General features: G+C 47.8%; 1 protein-coding gene across 1 annotated transcript in view; it reads right to left on the bottom strand.

Annotated features, from left to right (window-relative positions):
* Positions 1-24205, bottom strand: part of WHSC1L1 (Wolf-Hirschhorn syndrome candidate 1-like 1) — a 125680-nt gene that overhangs the window by 55091 nt on the left and 46384 nt on the right. The window contains exons 7-9 of the mRNA XM_018572617.1: positions 8086-8186; positions 2549-2594; positions 2099-2229 (exon numbers count right to left, since the gene is read on the bottom strand). Of these exons, the coding sequence (XP_018428119.1) occupies positions 2099-2229; positions 2549-2594; positions 8086-8186 (278 nt within the window). The remainder of the gene's footprint in view (positions 1-2098; positions 2230-2548; positions 2595-8085; positions 8187-24205) is intronic.

Below are 24205 nucleotides of genomic sequence, written 5' to 3'. Positions count from 1 at the left end.
TGACAATACTGTCGGGATCCACCCTGCTGCCTGATTGAAAGCTGGCTCTGCCTCTCTAGAGCCAGCACCAGCTGTGTTCACCCCTGTCTGTCCCCCCAATGAGCTCTGGAGGAACAGAGAGCGGGGAGGGAGGAATCCCTGTGGTGTCTGATAGTGATAGGGGATTGGTGACCGAAGCCATGAGCTGAGCAATCAGCGGTTTGTGATTGCTCAGTTCTTCAGCTACAGAGCCGGCGTGTAACAGTTGCAGTGTCACACGCCAGCTCAAACTATTGGGAGGAATACATTTTACTCTCCCAATAGTTCTCCTTTAAGAGGTAAGGGGGTAGGCATAGCACCTATGCAAATGCTAATCTTCAGAAATCTATTTTCCTGCATCAGCAGGGTCAGATGGCCAAATAAATGGATGACATAGCACCTTCTCCTGCCTGCTTCCTGGTAAAGGTGTTGGCTTACATGCATCAGTTTCAACAATGGGTAAGTTAAATATCAATGTTGATGAACAAGAAAAGAAAAGACTGTCCACTGAGTAAATGGATACTTTGCATTCCAGGGGGATTAAAGAACTGTTTGTGTTTCCCTATATCCTAGATCCCTGCATCACAAGTGACTTCATGTAAGGTCCCCATGAAGCGTGTGTGTCACTAAGCCCACTGAGAGCTCCTGCATGTAACAGTTTCCAAGAACACCGTGGCCCATTATAACGAAAATGAGTTTTAGGAAAACTGACTCAATACTCCTAAGGCCTCATTCACACAACAATCGGCCCGCACGTACAGCTCCGTACTCCGTGCACGGCCATATCAGGCAGCTCCCGGGAAGGACAGGTGCTGAGTGTGATTAGTACGCAGCCCCGGTCCTTCTTTATGGGAGTATGCGGCCATACGCCCCCCTACGCTCACCTCAAGTGCAGGTCCGTACGGGTGCGGGTGTCCCAGCTCGGACGCAGACAGGATCCATCCTGTCAGCGTACGAGTACGGACACCCGCACCGACGTGCAGGGCGGGTCAGCGCAGGGCAACGTACTCCCATAGAGAAGGACGGGGGCTGCGTACTAATCACACGCAGCGCCTGTCCTTCCCGGGAGCTGCCCGATACGGCTGTGCACGCAGCGCGGAGCTGTACATGCCGGCCTTTTCTCGTGTGGATGAGGCCTTATACTCCCTACAGCTCCTAAGAAGCAACATTTCAGGTTCACCCGGCAGTCTTTACACCTGTGTCCACCAGAACTAAACTGCTTCTGTGATAACAACCGCTTAAAATTGGGGGGGGGGATGAGTAAATCAATTGTGGATCGGGTGCAAATGTAACTGCAGCCTATTTCAAAGACTTCAATATGTTATTTGCCTTTGATTTGGTGACACCCGCGTCTTTACGTCTGGAAATCCATCTGCTACATTTCTGAATAAAATATGCTCAGGCATAAACATTCCCAGAAGATTATCAATGGGCCACAATATTAGAGAGTGTTTGTGCCTGCTTTTCTACTATGTCAGTGAAGATTCTCATTTATCCCGGTCATGGTATAGCCCTGGTTCTCAACTGGTGGGCCGTGACCCCATGTTCAGTGCCTTCCTTCTAGGTGAGAGACTCCTCAGCCTCCCCCTAGCGCAGCACCGCCAGTTCTTGTGCCAAGCAACCGTTCAAAATATGGCCCTGCTGCAGATGGGTCCTAGTGTGAACAACCCCTTCAGCTACTACCGTGCAGCAGCAATTCTGTACTGTATCTCTGTCTATCTGGATTTGCATATTCTTGCCAGCACTCAGCTAAAACAGGCGCAGAAGCAGTGACAATCAAACATAAGAATGGGAAATCATAAGGGCCACTGCTGTCTTGGCTATTAACATGCAGGATGTTTATTTATTACATATACATGAAGAGCCTATCTCATGAGTGACGTCACCCGGCAAAGTCACCCGTCACATGCAGGATGTTTATTTATTACATATATATATATATATAAAGAGCCTATCTCAAAAGTGACGGCACCCGGCAAAGTCTAAAAAGTGAGAGTGGGGCCATCTAAAGGCTTCCGGGGGTCACTTTTGCCATTCAGAAATCTATGATTTGCAGTTACAAGTAAGATGGAGAACTCACCTGCGCGTCGTTCAGGCCGCGGGAGTCAGAGTCTGAAGCATCGCGGTAGGAGGAATTTGCAAGCTCCACGTCGGTGGAGGCGCGGCTTCTCTTCTTCAGAGGCTTGCATGCGTCAGAGATCTCGCTGGCCCCTTGAAACAAGGAGCGTCAGGATTCACTAATACACCACGTGGTAAGTACCAATAGTTTCAATGATGATGGATGCAGGCGTGTGGTAAGAGTAGAAGCTATGTGATCTCTGCATCTTCTAGAGGCAAATAACTTTATACAGTTGTGTCAATTCAATGCGCCGCTTGCCATCTAGTAGGCTTGTAGCGTGACCCCTTAGGGACATTCTAGGCACAATTCTAGCAGTGCAGCATGATTAATACAGACATGTGAACAATACGATGTGATGTTACTGGTCTGCAGTGGACATTAGGCAGCTGCTCCGTTCTCAGACAGACTCACCTTTCTGCAACCCAATCTGTACCGCGGTTAAAGGGATGTCTTCCGCCTGCCCATGAAGAAGGACAATGCATAAGTATAAACAAGTGAAAGAAATCATCAGCATGCATTCCATTGAAAGTGAACTTTACGCTTGATAATGGAACAGAACCTTAAAGATGAACTCCGGCCTTACCTTTAGTTTTACACATCAGTACCGTCTCGTCTCCTGAAATTGCTTACACTGATGTCACCGCACACTGCAAGCTTCTCACAATGCGTGTTACAAGCTGCAGCAAGTCAGATAGAGCCCGCCTCATTTAGTGACGTGCAGCACTACTTAGCTGTTTCCTCCCCAGCTTAACTGTCCCTGACCCCGCCTCTTTCATTCATTGGATTCCAGTTCTTTCAATCATGGAGGCTCAGCATCACAGGTGAGCATTACCTAGGGTGGTCTGCATGCAAATGCAGTCTGCATAGGAACGCCCGCTCCTCCAGACTGACATCCACTGGGCCCTATAGCCTACAACACTGCTGCGTTCACATCTGAAAAAAACAAAAAACACGTGCCATATGGATCTGAATGCCGCATTTTCTACACCCGTATGTATTAACCCTTAGGCCTCATTCACAGGAGAAAAGGCCGGCACGTACAGCTCTGTGCTGCGTGCACGGCCGGATCGGGCAGCTCCGGGAATGACAGGTGCTGAGTGTGATTAGTACGCAGCCCCCGTCCTTCTCTATGGGACTACGCGGTCATACGCTGCCCTGTGCTCACCCCAAGTGCAGGACCGCACGGGTGCGGGTGTCCTGGCTCGGACGCAGACATGATCCATCCTGTCAGCGTACGGGTACGGACACCCGCACGGACGTGCAGGGCGGGTGAGCGTAGGGCGGCATACGGCCCCGTACTCCCATAGAGGAAGACAGCGGCTTTTTTCACTTTTCAGGCTTTCTCTCGTGTGAATGAGGCCTTACTGTGCGCTGTGCCTGTGTTCTCCTCCCCACTGGGAGCCTGCTGCATGTTGCGGTCTATGTCCCCTTTGATCCCCGCTGCTCTCCCCTCCTGTATCAGCAGAAGCAGTGAGGATCGGAGGGGACACAGACTTCTGCAGCTGGCACCCAGCGGGGAAGAGAGACCGCTGTCAGTTGCTGTGACTCTGCATTCACCCGCCTGCCCTGCTGCGCCCTCCGTGCCCCCTTTTCGGATCAACTGCTGGCGATAGAAAGCCGGCGACACGTCTCCCATCCAGCGACCAGGAGCAATAACCAGCCTGCTATTGGCTATTGCAATTTGCTCCCAGTCACTGCCTTCTGTGTTGACATTCAACTACCTCAGCATGCAGCTGCCATTCCCCAGCTAAAGCAATTGAAGTGTGAAAGGTGACACTAATATCACCTTAAAGAGAACCTGTCATCTCCAATAAGCTATTAATGTGCTGTCGTTGAAAATAAAGCTTTGACAGTTAAAAAAAAAAACTAACCTGACTCCTAACTTTTTTAGCTGGCTCGTAGATTCAAAGCAATTTTGTCCAGCCCTGGTCTAAGGGTACTGTTTTTTGTTTTCCCGGAGATGGGTTATAAAAACAATAGATGTACGCAGTAAGGGGATCATCTCACTGCTGGTATGGATACAGTGAAGGGAGTAGCGTTTGCTGTGGGCAGGCTATAGAGGAAAGACCAATGGGTGTACTGGTAATGGGAGCTCCACTGACTGGAGGCAGAACCTGTGGCTGTGAGCGTGGCTTCTGTAATACTATATAGGACAGGATAGGAAACACTGTGAATTACGGATGCGGTTTTTTGGAATCGAGTACGAGTACCGATATTTATCTCTTGGTACTCGCCGATACCGAGTACCGAAACTTCCGGTAGCATGGAGCTGGCTTCCCATCAGGAAGCTGGGCCGTGTGTAATTACCCGCTGCCCGGTTTCTTGATTGCCCGGGAAACCGACTCGATGCTGTTTGGCCGGGAAAGCCGGCATCCCAGCCAATCAGCATGGAGCTGGCTTCCTGACCAAACATCTCCATGCTGTTTGGACGGCTCCATGCTGATTGGCCAGGAAGCCGGCTTCCCAGCCAATCAGCATCCATCAGGCTGTTTGTAATGACCCGCCTCCTGGATTCCTGATTGGCCAGGATGCCAGCTTCCCGGCCAATTAGGAATCCGGGAGGCCGGTCACTACCTGCTACCGGGCTTCCTGATTGGCCGGCTCCATGCCTATTGGCCGGGAAGCTGGCATCCCAGCCAATCAGCATGGAGCCGGCTTCCCTGCGAATCAGGAATCCGGGAGGTGGGTCATTACCTGCTGCCCGGCTTTGATTGGTCGGGAAGCCGGCTCCATGCTGATTGACAGGGAAGCCGGCATCCCAGCCAATGAGCAGGTTCCTTGCCAATCAGGAAGCTGGGAGGTGGGTCATTACCTGTGGCTCGGGGTCTTAAATTGGCCTGGAAACCGTCTCCAAGCTGTTTGGTCGGCTCGATGCTGATTGGCCGGGAAGCCGGGTCCATGTTCCCTTGTGGCACTGCTGGTCAGAGGAAATCTCCCTCTGACCGGAAGTTCGGATATCGGGGGTAGGTATGGGAGCATTTGGGCAAGTACAGGTATCGGTGGATCCCTAGCTGTGAATTATCTGTACAGCTAAGGGGAATTTCGAACATTCACATTCAGGAATGGACACGAGTTCACTGTTCTTGGGAGGTTTTCATGAGTCACAAGAGTACAGAAGGTCAGGAGGCAAATTTGCATCATGGGACATCGTTCAAAGCAGTCTGCAGCCACATGTGCCGGATTTGAATGCTATGGAAAAGAAAAGCCATTGCCATGTGCACTGAACAATGAGGAAAGGGCAACACCAGGTCACAAAAGACATTCTCATGTGATGAATACCGTCGGGGGTAAAGGAAAGCCACAAACGTCTACAAAGTAAACTCCTCACATCACACCCTTGTTACATTCACAGAACGCTGCAAACATGAATACATGAAAGAGAACATTGATGTCATATTGTATTATTATACTAACTGAGGCTGACCACAGCAAAGGAGGACGAGGTTGGGGGGATACAGTGAGAAATCAGACCCAAAGCACAAATCATACAGAGACGGATTAAATACAGATCACAGACGTTGGGAACACATTACTGTGGATATTTACAATGACTATAAACACTTTTGTGTTTGATCAGTTATATTTTTTTTCTCTAGTACCAGAAAGGATGCCACATCATTATACACTTTTTCCTTTTTTGCATATTTTTATAACTAAAATTCTATTTTTTTGCTCTTCAGTGGGCTTTAAAAACTTTGCAGTCTTTTGAGTACTGTGTATTCTTGAATTACATCTTCTAATACTGCTGTATGGGCAATAGATGGAGCTGAGAAGCAAAGGAAATAAATGCTGATCCCCTATGCTCCTCAGCTCCATCTAGTGGCCATAATAAATACTTATCCCCTATGCTCCTCAGCTCCATCTAGTGGCCATAATAAATACTTATTCCCTATGCTCCTCAGCTCCATCTAGTGGCCATAATAAATACTTATCCCCTATGCTGCACAGCTCCATTTAGTGGCCTTAATAAATACTTATCTCATATGCTCCTCAGCTCCATCTAGTGGTCATAATAAATACTTATTCCCTATGCTCCCCAGCTCCATCTAGTGGCCATAATAAATACTTATTCCCTATGCTCCTCAGCTCCATCTAGTGGCCATAATAAATACTTATCCCCTATGCTGCACAGCTCCATTTAGTGGCCTTAATAAATACTTATCTCATATGCTCCTCAGCTCCATCTAGTGGTCATAATAAATACTTATTCCCTATGCTCCTCAGCTCCATCTAGTGGCCATAATAAATACTTTTCCCCTATGCTCCCCAGCTCCATCTAGTGGCCATAATAAATACTTAGTCCCTATGCTCCTCAGCGCCACCTAGTGGCCATAATAAATACCTATCCCCTATGCTCCCCAGCGCCATCTCGTGGCCATAATAAATACTTTTCCCCTATGCTCCCCAGCTCCATCTAGTGGCCATAATAAATACTTAGTCCCTATGCTCCTCAGCGCCACCTAGTGGCCATAATAAATACCTATCCCCTATGCTCCCCAGCGCCATCTCGTGGCCATAATAAATACTTTTCCCCTATGCTCCCCAGCGCCATCTAGTGGCCATAATAAATACTTTTCCCCTATGCTCCATAGCGCCATCTAGTGGACATAATAAATACTTATTCCCTATGCTCCTCAGCACCATCTAGTGGCCATAATAAATACTCATTCTATTTGCTCCTCAGCTCCATCTAGTGGCCATAATGCAGTATCACAAGATGTCATTCAAACATACATTTGAAAATAATATACAAGAATGTTCATTTTGTGCATCTATTCGCACACAACGAACATTCTCATAGATTTGCAGGGGCCAATTGCTCTACAAACTGTTTATAAATAGGCCTCTCAGTTTGAGAATTCAGCTACCTGTATGTCAAGTTATATATACACTCATGTGAAAAAGGTAATTTTTTAATACTCTTATTTTACACAGTACACCTCATGGAAATTGTTGACTGATCTGTGCTTCACCAGTGTGCATTTGGTTTTACCTTTTTGCTGCTGTGGGTCTGCTGGCACCCGTGGTTCTACAAGCATGTGCTCTGCTCTGGCTGCACTGAGTTAGCAGCTATGGGTGTCACCTGCTTTGTTTAAAATGGACCTTTCAATAGAAAATTGATCCCAACCACTCTGGCAAATCCGCAAAGGAACGGCTCAAAATGAAGAAAGTAAGGGATATGGACTGGCCTACCTAAAACCCTGATCTGAATCCCACTGACATGTCGTGGGTGGATTTAAATGCAAGGAAACCCACAAACGTCTTGCAACTGGAGGAAGTCGAAGGAGGTCAGAGACTAATGGGCACTTATTAAAAATGCCTACAAGAAGTCATTTCTGCTAAAGGGGGCAATACCCCTTTCCTGGGGGCCTTTTGAGGCCACGAGAGAACTTACTTTACATCTATTGATCATTTTGTTGACTAAATGACTGAAAACTCAACGTTTCCTCATGCTCTTATTCAAGTATATCGCCTTTATCTGTGGGCAGGACCGGATTTCCCACAAGGCTTGGGGAAGCAGGGAGTAGAGGGGCAGTAGGGGTGTGGAATTCCTATCTCCTGATGCCTGGGACATGCAGTTCCGGGCGCCGGGCGGGTAGTTGTTTTCTACATTTAGCCCTGCATTGGGCAAGCAGAGCTTAATGTACAGCGGGGAAGCAGCCGATTGATCCCGGAGATGTCGCCAAGATCACTTGTATGCAGCCTGCAGGTCTGCCATTTCCATGGGGGGGGCAGCAGAGAGAGTAAATCCGTCCCCGTCTGTAGGAACTATTTGAATAAAGATCTAATGGTTGTCCATTCAATGAAATTAAGTCAACAATTCCCATGGGGTGTATTTACTTTTTCACACAACTGTATGTATGGTCATGCTTTTATGGCCTTTAATGAACGTCTGGTGTGTGCCACCAAGGACTGGTAAGGGTCTGGCGACACTTCTTTGCACCCACCTGCTCTTTCTTCACCTTCTTCTTTGGCAAAGAGTCCAGGGACTTCTCAGATTCCGATCGAGTCCGGTTAGACCTTCTCTGGTGTTTCTTCTCTGAGCTCCCTGTTGAAGAAAAACTTTGTTGTGCATTAATCCAGTATTGGGTCAGCCCAAAGTAGGGCTGTCATGACCCACGTTACGTCACATGCTTCTCTTATACACCTCTGTCAGTAACAGATTACACAGAAGACGAGAGTGATACCCAACTGTATCCAGCGCCCCCCCAACAAGAAAGCTGAACTTCAAATACACTCATGAAATACATATATTGGAGCTGTTTTACCTGCCAAATGATTTGTCTTCCTGTCCATCCAGTTTTACACAACTCTGCCACACAGCACAGACTTGTCTGGCAGGGGAGGAGACCTGATCATTCTCTGCAGCAGTCAAGTAACAACTACAGGTCTTGCCCCGCCCCCCTGCCTGCAGCAGAATGATGAGCTCAGCTTTGTATCAATCGGTTCTCTCCTCCTATCTGCACATAGCACGTAAGCATTGCAGCACAACTGACTGGCTCCTTGTGCTGCTTCTCCCTGTTTCAGTTGGAGCTCTGCTGTACAGGGACTGCAAGAGGCTCATACCGGGTCAAAATCAGGTTGTTATATTCAGATCGCATTTAAAGAAGAACTCTAAGCAAATGAAAGACTTACCGTTGCAGTGGGGCTACTCCTGCACAGCAAGGGTTAGGTGCTCCTTCTTTCTAGGGGACTCAAATAAAGCAGTTTTACTTACCTGGTCCCTGCAGTGGTCACTGCCCACCTCTCTCCCCCCTCCGTTCTCTGGCAATGGAATATCCCTCAGCATCCACACGTCTAATGCAGGTCAATGGACCTGTTGCTGGGATTTGTAGTCCTCTATAGCCGGTGCCATTCTGCCATTTTTTAAAATGTATTTTATTTTTTATCCGATTAACCGATTAATCGAACTCAATAATCGGCTAACTAATCGATTTTGTAAATAATCGTTAGCTGCAGCTCTAATAAGATGTGATGACATCAGTGGTTCTTCAGACCTCCGGAGTTCAGAGAAGAAGAGACTGCGGGCCCGGTCCAGCAGCCCGGAGGAAGCCGGGATCAGGTAAGTAAATCGGCTTTATTCCAGCCCCTAGACCAAAACGAGCACTTAACCCTTGCAGTGCCGGTGTGCTATCAAAGATTGTGACTGGGTTGGAATGTGTGACCGGTCATGTGGTCACACATTTTAACGTAATCACGCCCATTTTTTCTGGGGGTTAAAATATGTGACCGGCAAAAGGTGTAGAATTCAAAGCTTTCTCAGCTGTTCCAGGGCAGATCGGCATCGGAGATGGCATGTGCAGGAAAAGCGATCGCACACCGGCACTGCAAGGGTTAAGTGCTCGTTTTGGTCTATGTTAAAATGTGTGATCATGTCACCGGTCACACATTCTAATGCAGTCGCAAACTTTGATAGAACACTGGGGTAGCCCCATTGCATGAGTAAGTTTTAAGTCTTCTTTAACAAAATCGTGCTTTATATGCCTGAAGTTCAGCTGTAAATATCAGATGCGAAACCATATTGCTTTGTACAAATAAACTATTATTAAAAAATGTCATTCGCAGACCATTTCTCAAAACCTCGTATACACATGGTCACACTTCCTTCAAAGAAAATAGGAAGTGAGAGATAAATAATCATTTCTGGAAAAGGACAACAGAAAAAAAAAACCGTTATTGCCACATGGTGTCTTCTTTCTTGAGTCTTTCGTGCGAATCAAGGACTTAGCAAGCCGCTCTCAGGCATCCTCTGATAAATGACCAACAATAAAGTGATATTAAACCCTTCTTTTTTAAAAAATTTTAATTCAGCAAAAAAATACATATTTACTCAATGAGCTTTTTTTGTTTTAAATTGCACCATTTTATTTATTATTTACATGTTTTATACCGCCGTCCTCCCCTCCTATTTACGGGTGTCTCCTTTGCCTAGAAGGATGTAAAGGAGACACCCGCGTGTGCACTCCCGGCCGGGAACTGGACCGAGCTGTGTGCGTCCATTGACACACACGGCGCTTGGGAAGCCACGCCCCTGCTCCCGCCTCCTCATGGCAATTTGACAGGCAGCTGCAGCGGACTGTCCTCTGTCCCCTCGAAATTGCACCATGTCATTTATGTTGTGCACGTTTACCCTCCTATTTCCGGGTGTCCGCTTTGCCTAGCAGATTGCAGAGGAGACACCCATGAATGCACACTCCCAGCCGAGAACTGGGCCGAGCTGTGTGAGTCCACTGCCATACACAGTGCTTGACAAGCCACGCCCCTGTTCCCGCCTCCTCACGGCAATATGACAGGCAGCTGCAGCAGCCTATCCTCTGTGCCCTTTGGATTATGCCGGTAACTGCTGATTCTCAGCGGTTACCAGTCATTAATTAATGCTTCGGTAGTGAGGCATTCATTAATGAAATAGTTAAGCTTTTGTAAAAGCTTCTTCCTTCCATTGATGAAAGAATGAAGCCGTTACATGCAAATACGGGAGCGCTAAATAGCGATCCCGTATCTGACAGCTGAAAATAGCAGAGAGGCCGCAGAGTGACTCACCTCCCTGCTATTTGTTTTGACAGCTCCATAGACTGGCCCGATGTTTATGAAGCTATGTGATACATCTCAAGCAAAGAGATACGAGAGATACAATGTACTGTATCTCTTTGCTTGAAATGTATCATTTTTATATATAATATGAGTGGGTACATTTAGTAAGAAAGTATATTACTGCCGTGGAAGAATCACACAGCAACAATGTAAAAAGCGTGTCAGTCATTTATGAACAGAAACTGAAAACTAGCTCAGTCATGAAGGGGTTAAGGTAAAAAAAACATTTTTTAGTATTCATTTAAATTGTTATTTCCAGTATCAAGCACTGCAGGTAACAGGAAGCGTTCTCTGCACTGTGGTTAACGTATTGACAATCAGAATAAACACAATATACGAGGGTCAATCAAAAAGTAATGTCTCCATGTCAGTAATTTGAGATCTATGAGAGGGAATGTTCATGTACCATGTGATAGAGGCGTCCTTACCCCACTAACGTATGCTTTCCTTTCTCAGATTGAGTGATTAGAACCATGGACCTGCGGCTAAAGCTGGCCACACGCCTATAGATGATCTGCACATTTTCTATGGTCAGATGGAGGTAAAATATCTGAAGAATAAACTTCAGCTTGCATGAGGGAAATCCCTTTACCATTCTTGCGTTAAAGGAGAACTATGGGGTCAGTGCTTTTCCCCATAGTTCTCCTTAGGGTAACGGGAGGAAACAATCTAGCGTCCTCCCGTCACCCTAGGCTCAGTATACCGCGAGCTGTATACTGAGACGCCGCAGTTGAAGCGGATCCCAACATCGATGTCTGGATCCGCCCAGCTGCGTGACTGACAGCTGGCTCTGCCTATCTAGAGGCAGAGCCAGCTGTACCCGCCCCCTCCCCCGTCCGTTCCACCAGTCAGCGCTGGCGGATCGGAGCGGGGAGGGGGGAATCCAGCCCCTCCCCTGTCACGGCAGAGAGCCGGGACGGGATCGAGAGGTGAGCGAACGCCGGTATGTGTTCGCTCACCTCCCGATCTACTGAGCCCACCTGTGACAGTCTCATTGTCACAGGTCGGCTAGAACTATGAGGTGAGTGAAAAGCACTCACCTCATAGTTCTCCTTTAAAGCATACAGTATGTACTAGGTTAGATCTCTGCTACATGGGCTATTGCTGATCATATTATTACATGGCTAGGAATCTCCTCTATTCTACGGCAACTGATTGTCATAGTGAATAGTAAGTCGCAGACACATAAAACAGTCACAAACAGCTGACACCGTGTCACGTCATTCACATCTGCTCCTGGTTCCTGTTCAGCTAGTCACGGTTAGCAGAGTCAGTGCTGCAAGCCCACAATGAGTCAGTAGAAAGTAGGGGTCATGCTTGGCCACGTAATAACAAAATGAAGAGCCGAGCTCTGAGTGTCCCCAATACTGATGGCAGATGTGCAGTTTCAGCACCACTGTAGGTTGTCACACCGTTTTCGGATGAACCGACCCCTTGCCCCTTCTGTCTGGGTAACACGAGCATGCATCTTGCCACAGAAATGCACAGAGCAGAGTCTCTACGCAGGAGTGGCAAACGCCCTGCTCTGCTGAGACGCTGCTTGTGGCATCCATGTTTCATGAAATATGAACTAGAAGTAGAAAGATTTGGAGAACTTACAAAGGGGGGAGTTTAACGTAATGCCCTAGGCCAGTGGTGGCGAATCTTGGCACTCCAGCTGTTCCAAAACTACAAATCCCAACATGCATCTGCCTCTGGGAGTTATGTCTGTGGCTGTCAGAGCCTTGCAATGCCTCAGGGGACTTGTAGTTCCAAAACAGCTGGAGTGCCGAGGATCGCCACCACTGCCATAGGCATTAGTATAAAGATCAGGTTCAATATGATTGTTCTTTGCTCGGCTTGGACTTGATTTGACAATGATTTAGTGCAGGGGTAGACAACCTAGGCGCTCTGGCTGTTGGGAAACTACAACTCCCATGAGGCATTGCAACTCTAAAAGCCTCAGGCATGAAGGGAATAGTAGGTTCACCACAACTGGAGCGCCGAGGTTGTCTACCGCTGATTTAGTGCCTTCACATTGTTGATTTAGCATCTCATGAGCAACAAGGTGACACTGGAAGCTGCAGCACTAACACAGCAAATAATGTTATGACCTGCCTGACTAAGGCCCATGGCGTTCCTGTCTCTGGTGACAACCCGCCACTGACAGGGTCACAGAGGGCTGCGGTGACTGTGGTCACTGCAGCCTGAGGAAGAGCTCCTTAGTGGCCTCGAAACGTAGATTCCTGTTGGTGACCATAAAGTGTCCTTTCTTTTAATCTAAACATGACGTGCTGCTGATATCTTGCGTTGTGGCTTATGTTGTGGCGGCGCCATCAGTCATTTCCCCATGGCACCCTTTGATGATTGGGTCTGAATGCTGTATGGAATGCGCTGGATTTCTTGGATCTCAAGTGTGACCATGGCCCTTAGAAGTTCAGCCGAGGTGTGTGAATAACATGAATATGGGAACATGCAGACAGCTGTTTAACCTCCTGCCGTCCGCCCGTTAAGAAAAAACGAACGGCAGACTCGCATCAGCGGGTTGCCGTCTCCAGACGGCATTTTTTTCCTGCTAGCGTGCGCACGGGGAGGAAAGACCCGCTCGTTTTTACAGCTCTATAGCCGCCGATCGGTTGTATGGCGCGATTTAGAATTTAATATAGGGGAAACTGTTTTTTTGTTTACATTTTCTGTAAATTTTCCTTAGTATAGTAAAAAAATAAAACCCCCAGTGGTGATTAAATACCACCAAAAGAAAGCTCTATCTGTCCCCAAAAAAGGGTAAAAAAATAATTTCAGTACAGCGTTGCATGACGGAATAAATGTCAGTCAAAGTACCGCAGCGCTGAATACTAAAAAATGGCCGGGACAGGAAGGGGGTTTAACACCGCGGTCTTCGAGTAGTTAAAAAGCTTTGAAGGTCTGCAACTAAGGTCTTTCTATGGGTGAATTCTGACTGCATTAAAGTGTCCCTGTCATCACAGGGCTGCCAGAAAGGTAAGTATAGAGACTCTTTCTTCTGCAGGGATTCCAAGGAAAAGTGACACCGGAGAGATGGGAGTCACTTCAAGCACAGAGCAATGCAGGTCGAGCTGGGGCGGTTCCTTAAACTGCCATCTATACTGTATATTCCGTTACAAATCCTTTGGCACATATTAGGGATCACATCTGTATATTTCAGCTAAATGTTCAGCTTGTTTGCTTGTTCAGCTTATATCTAAACCGAACAATAAAATTTTATATATTGCAGCGTAAAAGTCCTTTAGATACGCTGGCTGCGTTACTTTTCTCTTTACAGCTAACTACATTTTCAACAAGTCCACAAAAATGTCCGTTGACCGCGTCGGATACCTTGTGTCTTCCCGTGAACTGAAGTCTCAAACAACGTTATCAGCTTTCCCAGCCATCTGCTGTGAAATACACTATATTGCCAAAAGTATTGGGCCGCCTTTACACGCACATGAACTTTAATGGCATCCCAGTCTTAGTCCGTAGGGTTCAGTATTGGGTTGGCTCCGCCCTGTGCCGCTATAACAGCTTCAATTCTTCTGGGAAGGCGTCCACAAGGTTTAGGAGTGTGTCTATGGGAATGTTGGACCATTTGTGAGGTCAGGTACTGATGTTGGGGGAGAAGGCCGGGCTCGCAGTCTCCATAATTCATCCCATCTATTGACTCTGCAGACAGTTGGCGACTTCTGCGCACTGTGCGCTTCAGCATGCGCTGACCCCGCTCTGTCATTTTACGTTGTCGACCACTTCCTGGCTGAGTTGCTGTTGTGCCCAGTTGCTTCCACTTTGTTATAATACCAGTAACAGGTGACCGCGGAATATTTAGTAGCACGGAAATGTCACGGAACACCTGAATGCAATGATTTGGAGGGGCGTCCCAATACTTTTGGCAATGTAGTGTATATATAAAGGGATGCACCGACACCATTTTTCCAAGTACAGGTACTGATACGTGTCCAAGTCCTCACAGATACAAGTACTGATACATTTCAGTTTAGTGTCATGTGACCGTTTTTCTAAGACAATACAGACTGATGATTTCAGGACAGTGGTGGAGCGCCAGAGCCAGGTCCCAGCTGCAACCGCTGCAACCCTGGTAGTTCTCATGAAAATACCAAGTATCGGCACTGGTATCTGAACTGGTATCGGTGCATCCCTAGTTATAACTCCTTCAGCTTTCTTTTTGCCAATCTTGGTGCCATTGGGGAGATTTCCCTTCACTTCCTGTCTAGTAGCTACTACAGGAAGTGAGAGATAATCCCTCGAAAGTGAGGAAACTCTAGGGTTGCCACCTGTCCAGGATTCACCCGGACAGTTCGGGTTTTGAATGCTGTGTCCAGGTTTCATGGCAGTAGAAACCCGGACACAGGATGTCAGGCAGACAAGGGCAACCAAAGTTAAGATAAGGGCTACCTGCCCCCCACTGAAAATAGTCTTAACAGTGATATTTACATATGAACAAGCCACCACTCATTCTCCCAAAAAAATGTCTGCTCGTCGTTTGAGTGTTCGGGTTTCGCTTGAAGAAAAGGTGACAACCCTAGGAAACTCCCTGTTGGTCACCAGAACTATTGTCCCCATTGGTGGGTGGTAAAACTGCACATCAACCACATGGTTTTACCACCCCCCCTCACTGACCGTGTGAACAAGGCCTTAGATCAAGAGTGGGCAACTTTGCTTTAACTATCAATCCCATCATGCCACTGCGAGTCATGCCTGTGGCTGTGAGAATCCTGCAATGCCTCATGGGAGCTGTAGTTTCACAACAGCTGGAGGGCCGGAATTGCCCACCCCTGCCTTAGACGATGGGGATAACATCATCCAGTAGCACTGTGTATTAAATGCTTGTAAACAAATACAAGTTACAATGTTGACTTTCATTCCGCTTTAAGTTCTGCTTTAATCTGGAGATTTACATTCGGCTGTAACCTGATTTTGACAGAGGAAACAAACTTGCGACTTATGTTAAAGGAAATGTGTCTTGCAGATAAGAATTTAGGCCGCTCCTTGAAGTTTACCTTTCCTGTCTGTGATAAGCAGATCAATGTTTGTGTTTGTGAAATCAGGTTGAGCGTTGTGTGTACACTTCAGGTGCTGGATATGATGGAGCTGGATTAAAGGTGGCCATACGCTGTGCCAATTCCGGCCAGTTCTTGATGAACCGGCTGGAATTATTCGCACAGTGAGTGCTGCTGTCAGCACCCTTCCAGCCAGCATCCCTCTATCAGCTGTGGGAGTCGGTCAGAATGAGCATCCCTCTATCAGCTGTGGGAGTCGGTCAGAATGAGCATCCCTCTATCAGCTGTGGGAGTCGGTCGGAATGAGCATCCCTCTATCAGCTGTGGGAGTCGGTCAGAATGAGCATCCCTCTATCAGCTGTGGGAGTCAGCCAATGAGCTGCCGCCTCTGTTTGGGTATTCTGACCGAATACAAAAGAAACACCGGGGATTCCTCCATCAACACACTCGTAGTGTTGAGGGAGGAATCTGATTTCATTTTTTCATTCAGCTTGCGGTTTGAACGAGAAAAATAGAGCAGTGTATGGCCAGCCTAAGGCTCGGGAGGACTGAACCTTTCACTTTTTTCATTTGCACTAACAGTTCATTTTCCAGGACAAGCTTACAGGGTTCCATTCTCTTTATCATGTCGACACCGTATTGCTTTATAGAGATTTAAAGTGACACTAAACTCCGGAGTTAAATCTTAAAAATACATTCAGGTACCTGAACTCTGAACAACAATGTCTCTTATTTGTGTATCACTCGGTGCTAATAACATATTCTTTAAAAAAAAGCTTTTTATTTTTATTACATACCTTATTTTAGACCCAGTGACATCATCACCGGGTCTTTGTGCTTCTCCATGCAATGCAGACAGATCATGGCTGGTGGGAGGGGCCAGCTGTGGCACTCTACATAGCTTCCTGAAAACATCACAGCGCCTTGCCTCTGAGCTGCTCTGAAGAGCTCTCAACCCTGATGTAAGCAGTGGGTGGAGTTATGCAAATATCAAAATGCCTTGACGGGTGGATGTCATTCTGGAGGAGTGGGTGTCCCTAGGCAGACGGCATTTGCATGCAGACCACCCTAGGTAACGCCCACAGGTGATGCTGAGCCTCCATGATTGAAAGAACTGGAATTCAATGAACGAAAGAGGTGGGGCCAGGGATAATAAGGAGGAAAGGATTTGGCAGGATAATAAGGAGGAAAGGATTTGGCAGGATAATAAGGAGGAAAGGATAGCCAAACTTCAGCCCTCCAGCTGTGGCAAATGTTAAAATCCCATTAGGCATTGCAATGATTTGCATAGACAGATGCATGATGGGGGTTTGCAGTTTTACCACATCAGGAGGGTCTAAGTTAGGCTACCCCTGGATTGGATGATGCTGGATGTCCTCCAGCCAGGAAATGAGGCGAGCTCTCTCTGACTGGCTGCAGCTTCCAATGCACATGGGAAGCTCACAGTGTGCAGGGACATCAGCGGAAGCCATGTCAGTCCAAGAGAGGAGCCGCTACAACTGTGCAATACTAAAGGCAAGACCAGAGTTCAACTTTAAGCCAAGCCGGCCTTTAATTGCACCTCTGATATCAAGATAACCCTCAATCCTTTCAGCGGCCTTCACTCTTATAATACAAATGATTCCTTTAACTCAACACGAAAACTCTGAACTAGTTCGAAGCAGAATAAAGATAATAAAGAGGTAAATGTGAAACACATGTTTAGCTCCCGAGGAGAAAGAGGAAGGGCTCTGGGTGATGATACACATGACTCGGGTGAATCATTTCCTCGGGGCCGTCCCCTCCTAACCAGATGACAAGAACCACAATTCTCTGAAGTTTCCTCATATCAGATCATTCTACTCTTCTGGTCTAGTATTAGAGATGTATCCAGAGCTGCCGCCCCGGAATACAGCTGGAAGACGGATCTGTGTCAACGCCAATGGAAAGCCTATTGTAAAAGAACCCTTCTACGAGGGAAGGAAGGGAGCCGCCATTGCTGGCCTCTCTACCCCAAACCACTAACCGCCTGGCTGTCACATTGGCTCTCTTGTATGATCACTAACCTTCTCCTAACGAGCCACTAACGACTCACTAACGCTTCACTAACCTTCTCCTAACGAGTCACTAATCTTCTCCTAACGAGTCACTAACCAGTCACTAACCTCCTAACAACTCACTAACGAATCACTAATGATCCACTAATCTTCTCCTAACGACTCACTAACGAGTCACTAACCTTCTAACGACTCACTAACGAGCCACTAATCTTCTCCTAACGAGTCACTAACGAGTCACTAATCTTCTCCTAACGACTCACTAACGAGCCACTAACCTCCTAACGACTCACTAACGTGTCACTAACCTTCTCCTAACGAATCACTAATGAGCCACTAACATTCACTAATCTTCTCCTAACAACTCACTAACGAGTCACTAACCTTCTCCTAACGACTCATTAATCTTCTAACGACTCACTAACGAGTCCCTAACGAGTCACTAACCTTCTCCTAACGACTCACTAACGATCCTTTAACCTTCCTTGAGGGGCGGGCTTCCTATGACTGCAAACGGGCAGTGTGCGTGTGCGGCCCGTTCGGCAATTATCGAACCAGCAGGCCACTAGACGCTGAGAATTGTACGATTCCCGGCGGGTTTTCCAGCCTGCTTGTTCGACGGAAGACATGCGACAGTACAGTAGAAACGGTCGGACGCCTTCCATACACTTTGCGATTATCGTACGATCGCGGGAATTCCTGCGATTCTCGTACGATAATCGTGCAGTGTATGGGCACCTCAAGACAGACAGAGCCAGCATTAGTCCTCACCTGACAAGTAGACCGGGATAAGTGAAGGGGCAACAAGCAACCACCAGGAGAAGCTGGAAGGTTGTGATAAGCATTGGGACACTAGACATGCTCCTAACAGAAACAAATCAAAGCAACTGGACCTGCTCTATTTTTGAGGACATTTCGCTGGTCATCCGACTAGCTTTATTAATTCAGAACTGAGAAAGCCGGTCCGATGACCAGCCAAACTCCTTCAAGAAAAAATACAGCAAGTCCAGTTTCCTGTATTTCTTACAGATTTACCACAACTCGGACGAGTGAAAACCCTCACAGTTCTACGTCAGGGGTAGGCAACCTCAGCACTCCAGCTGTGGTGGGACTACAAATCCCGTCATGCTTCGGGGAGTCATGCCTGCGGTTGTCTTGCAATTGCAATGCTTCATGGGAGTTGGAGTTTTAGCACAGCTGGAGTGCCAAAGTTGCCTACCCCTGATATACGTGGTTCAGCAGGGAGAGGATTTGGTGTTGAACTTCCTGTTAATTTGCATATATTATCTAATAGGTGATTATTTCTACATAGTGAATATATGTCTGCCAGTGCACTATTTTACACTGCAAGGAGAACATTTTTTGTCTTTACAATTGTAGTAAGTAAAGTGTGTTTGTGTGTGTTTATGTTTTGTTGTTGGAGGCTGATTATACACCGAGTGGCCAGATTATTATGACCACCTGACGTTTGTAGGCAGATTAGCTATAATTTGGCGCTGAAGTTGCTAGAGGGCCAGACCATTATAAATAGGGAAGCAGGTTGTTTACCACGACAGTAGAAGTGATTTGTTTCTGAAGATACGGGGAAACATCGCGATTTAACAGCCTTTGAACGTGGGATGATTGTTGGCGCTCGGAGCCATGGAGCGAGTATCAGCAAAACAGCAGAATTCGTTAAATGTTCAAGAGCAGCTGTTGTTAAAGTGTTTAAAGACCGGACTGCCAGCGGAAAATCTGGGTCTGAATGTGCGAATTGTGGCCGTCAGCGACTAGTCAATGTTAGGGCAGAACGGGGGAGGGGCAAGACTGGTACAAGACAACAGAAGGGCAACAGTGCCGTGTCAGATTCCTCGCATCACCTTTCACCATCTCGTGGAGTCACGAGGCGCCCCAACGAAGTACTGATGGGGTGGTCATAATAATCTGGCCACTCAGTGTATAGGCCAGGCATAGCCAACCTAAGCACTCCAGATGTGTTGAAACTACAAAATCCCATCACGAGGAATGCCTCTGGATGTCATGCCTGTAGCTGTCGGAGCCTTGCAATGCCTCATGGGACTTGTAGTTTGACAACACCTGGAGTGCCGTGGTTGCCTACCCCTAATACAGGCCTTTGATATAGAAATATTGATAATTGGTTTGAGATCTGGACACTTTGGATTAACCTCAGAGGTCACTTACATGTCTATTCATGTAAAGGACTTTTACTTCCCCGCTCCCCTGGCACTCACCTCATCCCTCCTATGCTCCAGCATATGGACTGTCCCTCTGTGTCATTATCTATATAGCTGCATTGTAGGTGATGACATCAGCGAGTCTTGTGACTGCCGGAGCATAGGGGGAAAGAGGCTGTAGAAGGCAAAGGGAGTGGGGATCAGGTCAGTCAGCGAGAGAAGGGATCAGGTCAGTAAAAGTTCTTTAGATCTAAATGCACGCTAACATGCAATCTATTAAAGAATAACTCCAGGAGTTTAAAAAAAACGTACCCTTGCAGTGGTGCTTCAGAGATCTCCCTCTGACAGGCAGTGCCGAGGGAGCAGGGAGACGGCTTCCTTTCCAATCAGGAAGCCGGTTGGCATGTAATGACCCGCCTGCCGGCTTTCTAATTGGTCAGGAAGCCAGGCTGCCTAGGAACAAGTGAAGCCTAATTCCTAGCAAATCAGCAAGCCAGGAGACAGGTCATGACGTGCCGCCCGGCTTCCTGATTGGCTAGGAAGCCAGGTTCACTTGTTGGTAGGCAGCCTGGCTTCCTAACCGATCAGGAAGCTGGGCGGCAGGTCATGACTCGCGTCCGCATTCCTGGTTGGTCAGGAAGCCAGGCAGCCTCTGAAGCCGGTGTTCTTTTGCTACATCACCGGCTTCAGAGGCAATCAGAAAGCCGGGTGACGGGTCATGATCCACCACCTGACTTCCTGATATTCAGGGCACAAAGCACCGGTACTCGGTATCGGCAAATACCCAAAACATAATATCGGTACTCGTACTTGACACCAAAAAAACAGTATCGGTGTATCCCTGGTGGAAACCCTGACAATGATTTTCTCTTATTTGGTCTGTTAAATATACCACTGGAAGTGTTTTGTTATATCTGTAAAATCCGATGATCCTGCAAGAAATTTCGGGAGCCGGTAGCTTCCTGTGTTCTCTGCCTCTGTTGACTGTTATCAATGGCATTGTTCTCTGAGGACTACAGATTATGTTGTCCTCTGTGTTATGGACAATAGCTGGCTGGCTGAGGGACACCCAGCATCATCTAGCTTTTTCCTCCCCAGCCTGGCTGTCCCTGGCCCGGCCCTTTCATTCATTGGATTTCGGTTCTTTCCATCATGGAGGCTCAGCATCACATGTGGGCGTTACATAGGGCAACTCCAAGCCTGACTAGGAGCACCCACTTCCCTTGACTGACACCCACCCGTTACGGCATTTTGATATTTGCATAGCTCCTCCCAACCCATGGCTTGCATCAGGGCTGAGAGCTCTTGGGAGGAGTACAGAGGCAGGGTGTTTTCAGGAACTTAAAGGAGAACTATGGGGTTAAGGCTTTTCCCCATAGTTCTCCTTAGGGTAACAGGAGGACACAAACTAGCGTCCTCCCGTCACCCTAGGCTGCGTATACCGCGAGCTGTAGCTTGCGGTATACTGAGACGCCACAGTATATAGAGAGCTGCTGCTCGCGGTATACTGAGACGCCGCAGCTGAAGCGGATCCCGACAATTGTGCCGGCATCCGCCCAGCTGCGTGACTGACAGCTGGCTCTGCCTATCTAGAGGCAGAGCCAGCTGTACCCGCCCCCTCCCCCGTCCGTTCCGCCAGTCAGCGCTGGCGGATCGGAGCGGGGAGGGGGGAATCCAGCCCCTCCCCTGTCACGGCAGAGAGCAGTGACAGGATCGAGAGGTGAGCGAACGTCGATATGTGTTCTCTCACCTCCCGATCTACTGAGCCGACCTGTGACAGTCTCATTGTCACAGGTCGGCTAGAACTATGAGGTGAGTGAAAAGCACTCGCCTCATAGTTCTCCTTTAAATACAGCCCCCTCCCGGCTCCTCCCACCAGCCATCATATGCTTGTATTGCATAAAGAAGCATCAAGACCCAGTGATGACATCACTGGGTCTAAAATACGGTATGAAATGAAAACGGAAAGGTTTAATTGAACAATTTTATTAGATTGAGGGGGGAGGGGGAAATCAGGGAAAGCAACATAAGCAGATTTAAGTTTAGCTTTACCTATAATTCTAATCTATGAACTTACCTTACACTGCTGTCACCCCTGGCAGTGTGTCACGGTGCAGAGTGATTCCACAATGGGCGTACTATGTAGTATGAGCAGGAAACCCTGTTTTTATGGAAATTGGACGTTCTGCCCCCCTTCCCACCTGGCCTATTATTAGGCAACACAAGAGGGTTTCATCTACGCAGTGATCCTTTTTATTACCATGTGCTGGAAACATGCATGAGATTCTCCTTCTGCTTCTGGCTTGTGATTCATCAGAGTGGTGTCTGACCCATGAGCCTTATGACTGCAGGAAAAATGGCTGTGGTCACTCATAGGTGGCCCTGTGTTTTATCGTGTCTGCTTACAGGCAGTTTAAAGCTGAGCACACAGATAAAATACATATATGGGGGGCTATTTACCTGCCAAAGGATTTATATATCTCTTCGTCCAGTCCTGAGATTTACACAGCCTGGGCCTGTCTGGGAGGGAGACCTGTCTTTTCTCTGCTGCAGTTTAGTAACACTTACAGGTCTTGTCCCTCCCCCAGGCTGTGACTGGTCATTGTAAGGAGAAGCAGCAGACAGATAAGCTCATCCCTCCATGCCTTGCAGTGCGGGGGCAGCCCCACAGCAAAGGGTTAAGAAAAAATAAGCCCGGAGATTTGCTTTAAGGCTTTTTCTCCTTCCCATTAACGCACTTCATTTACCTGGACAGCTATGCTCACTACACGTTGTATCTATGGAGGGTGCCTTGGCCGTCAACCTCGGACAGGACTACAAACGTGCCTTCCTCATCCTCACATGGGAAGCAAAGGGGAATTAGTATTTCTGGACTGGCAGAGCAACAGACCAATGACAGCAATCATGGACAGGCATGCGTGCCAACATATAACCTGCATGCTGCTGTGTGGTTTCTGCTTAATCATAAGGGACCCCTATGAATAAGTCCAACGTGCAGGTGAAATGCATGAGGGCGTCATGTCTGACGGGGAAGAGAATGTCTGTCTGGTGTCAATTAAGCTTGTCGCAGTTCAGCAAAAAGTATAGCGACGTGCAGCTTATGCCGTTAGACCGTTCTCTGCAGCCTCTTCTCCTCTGGACTTCGACAGTCTACTGCCCACTGACGCCATCATGTCTAATGCAGGTTCCATAGACATGCATTAGACATGAGGACGCAGAGAGACACCCCGCAGCCGGAGTAGAGGAGAGGAGAGAGGTGAGAGCTGACTGCTGCAGGATCAGGTGGTGCGTTTTTACCTTCTTTCTTCCGGGTCCCTAGAGAAAGAGCAGCAGTTAACCCTTTCAGTGCATGGGGTAGCCCCAGTGCAAGGGTTAACTTTTCAACATCACAGAGTTCTTCTTTAAGGGCTCATTCTCACTGGAATCGGCCACGTCCGTGTGGGTGAGTGTACTTGTACGCTAACAGGATGGATCCTGTCTGCGTCCGAGCCAGGATACACGCACCCATACAGACGTGCGGGGCGGGTGAGCGTAGGGGGGTGTACGGCCACGTAGTCCCATAGAGAAAGAGGGGGGGCTGCATACTAATCACACGCAGTACCTGTCCTTCCTGGGAGCTGCCCGATACGGCCGTGCACGCAGCACGGATCTGTACGTGCCGGCCGATTCCAGTGTGAATGAGGCCTAACCCTTGCAGTTCTGGGGTAGCCCCGCTGCAGGGGTACCTTTCTTGCTTGCCCGGAGATGTCCTTTAAAAACCTTTTCAATGAACATGTGTCTGTCACGTATTTTAAATAAACGGAAAGATTTTATAAATCTTAAGAAGGAGTGAGGAACGGAGAAGTCGAAGCTTCATTCCCTTAGGCCTGGTTCACACCTGGGCGTTTTGCAGCGCGTTCCTACGCTCTGTTAAACGCTCAACATGTGAAAACCAATGATTGCCTATGGGCATGGTTCACACCTGGGCGTAGGAACGCGCTGCAAAATGCCCTACGCCCACAGAAGTACAGGAGCTTCTTTGGGGCGTATTTGCTGCACGTATCCATTGGGATACAGCCAGGTAGCCCTCGGAAACGCGGGTTTTATTTACCGCGAATCGCGGTAAAAACGCGCATATTCGATAGGCCTAGGTGTGAACCCAGCCTTACGTAGAGACGTATTCCACAGAAATGCATGAAAAAGAAAAGCAGAAGCTGAATGCATCATATTCTCATTGGTATTTCTGCAGAGCAGATATGAGAATGTAAGCGATCACCC

Source organism: Nanorana parkeri, unplaced genomic scaffold (assembly GCF_000935625.1).
Source record: "Nanorana parkeri isolate BGI_ZX_2015 unplaced genomic scaffold, ASM93562v1 scaffold2086, whole genome shotgun sequence".
NCBI lineage: Eukaryota > Metazoa > Chordata > Amphibia > Anura > Dicroglossidae > Nanorana > Nanorana parkeri.
This window is presented reverse-complemented; position numbering and strand designations above follow the sequence as displayed.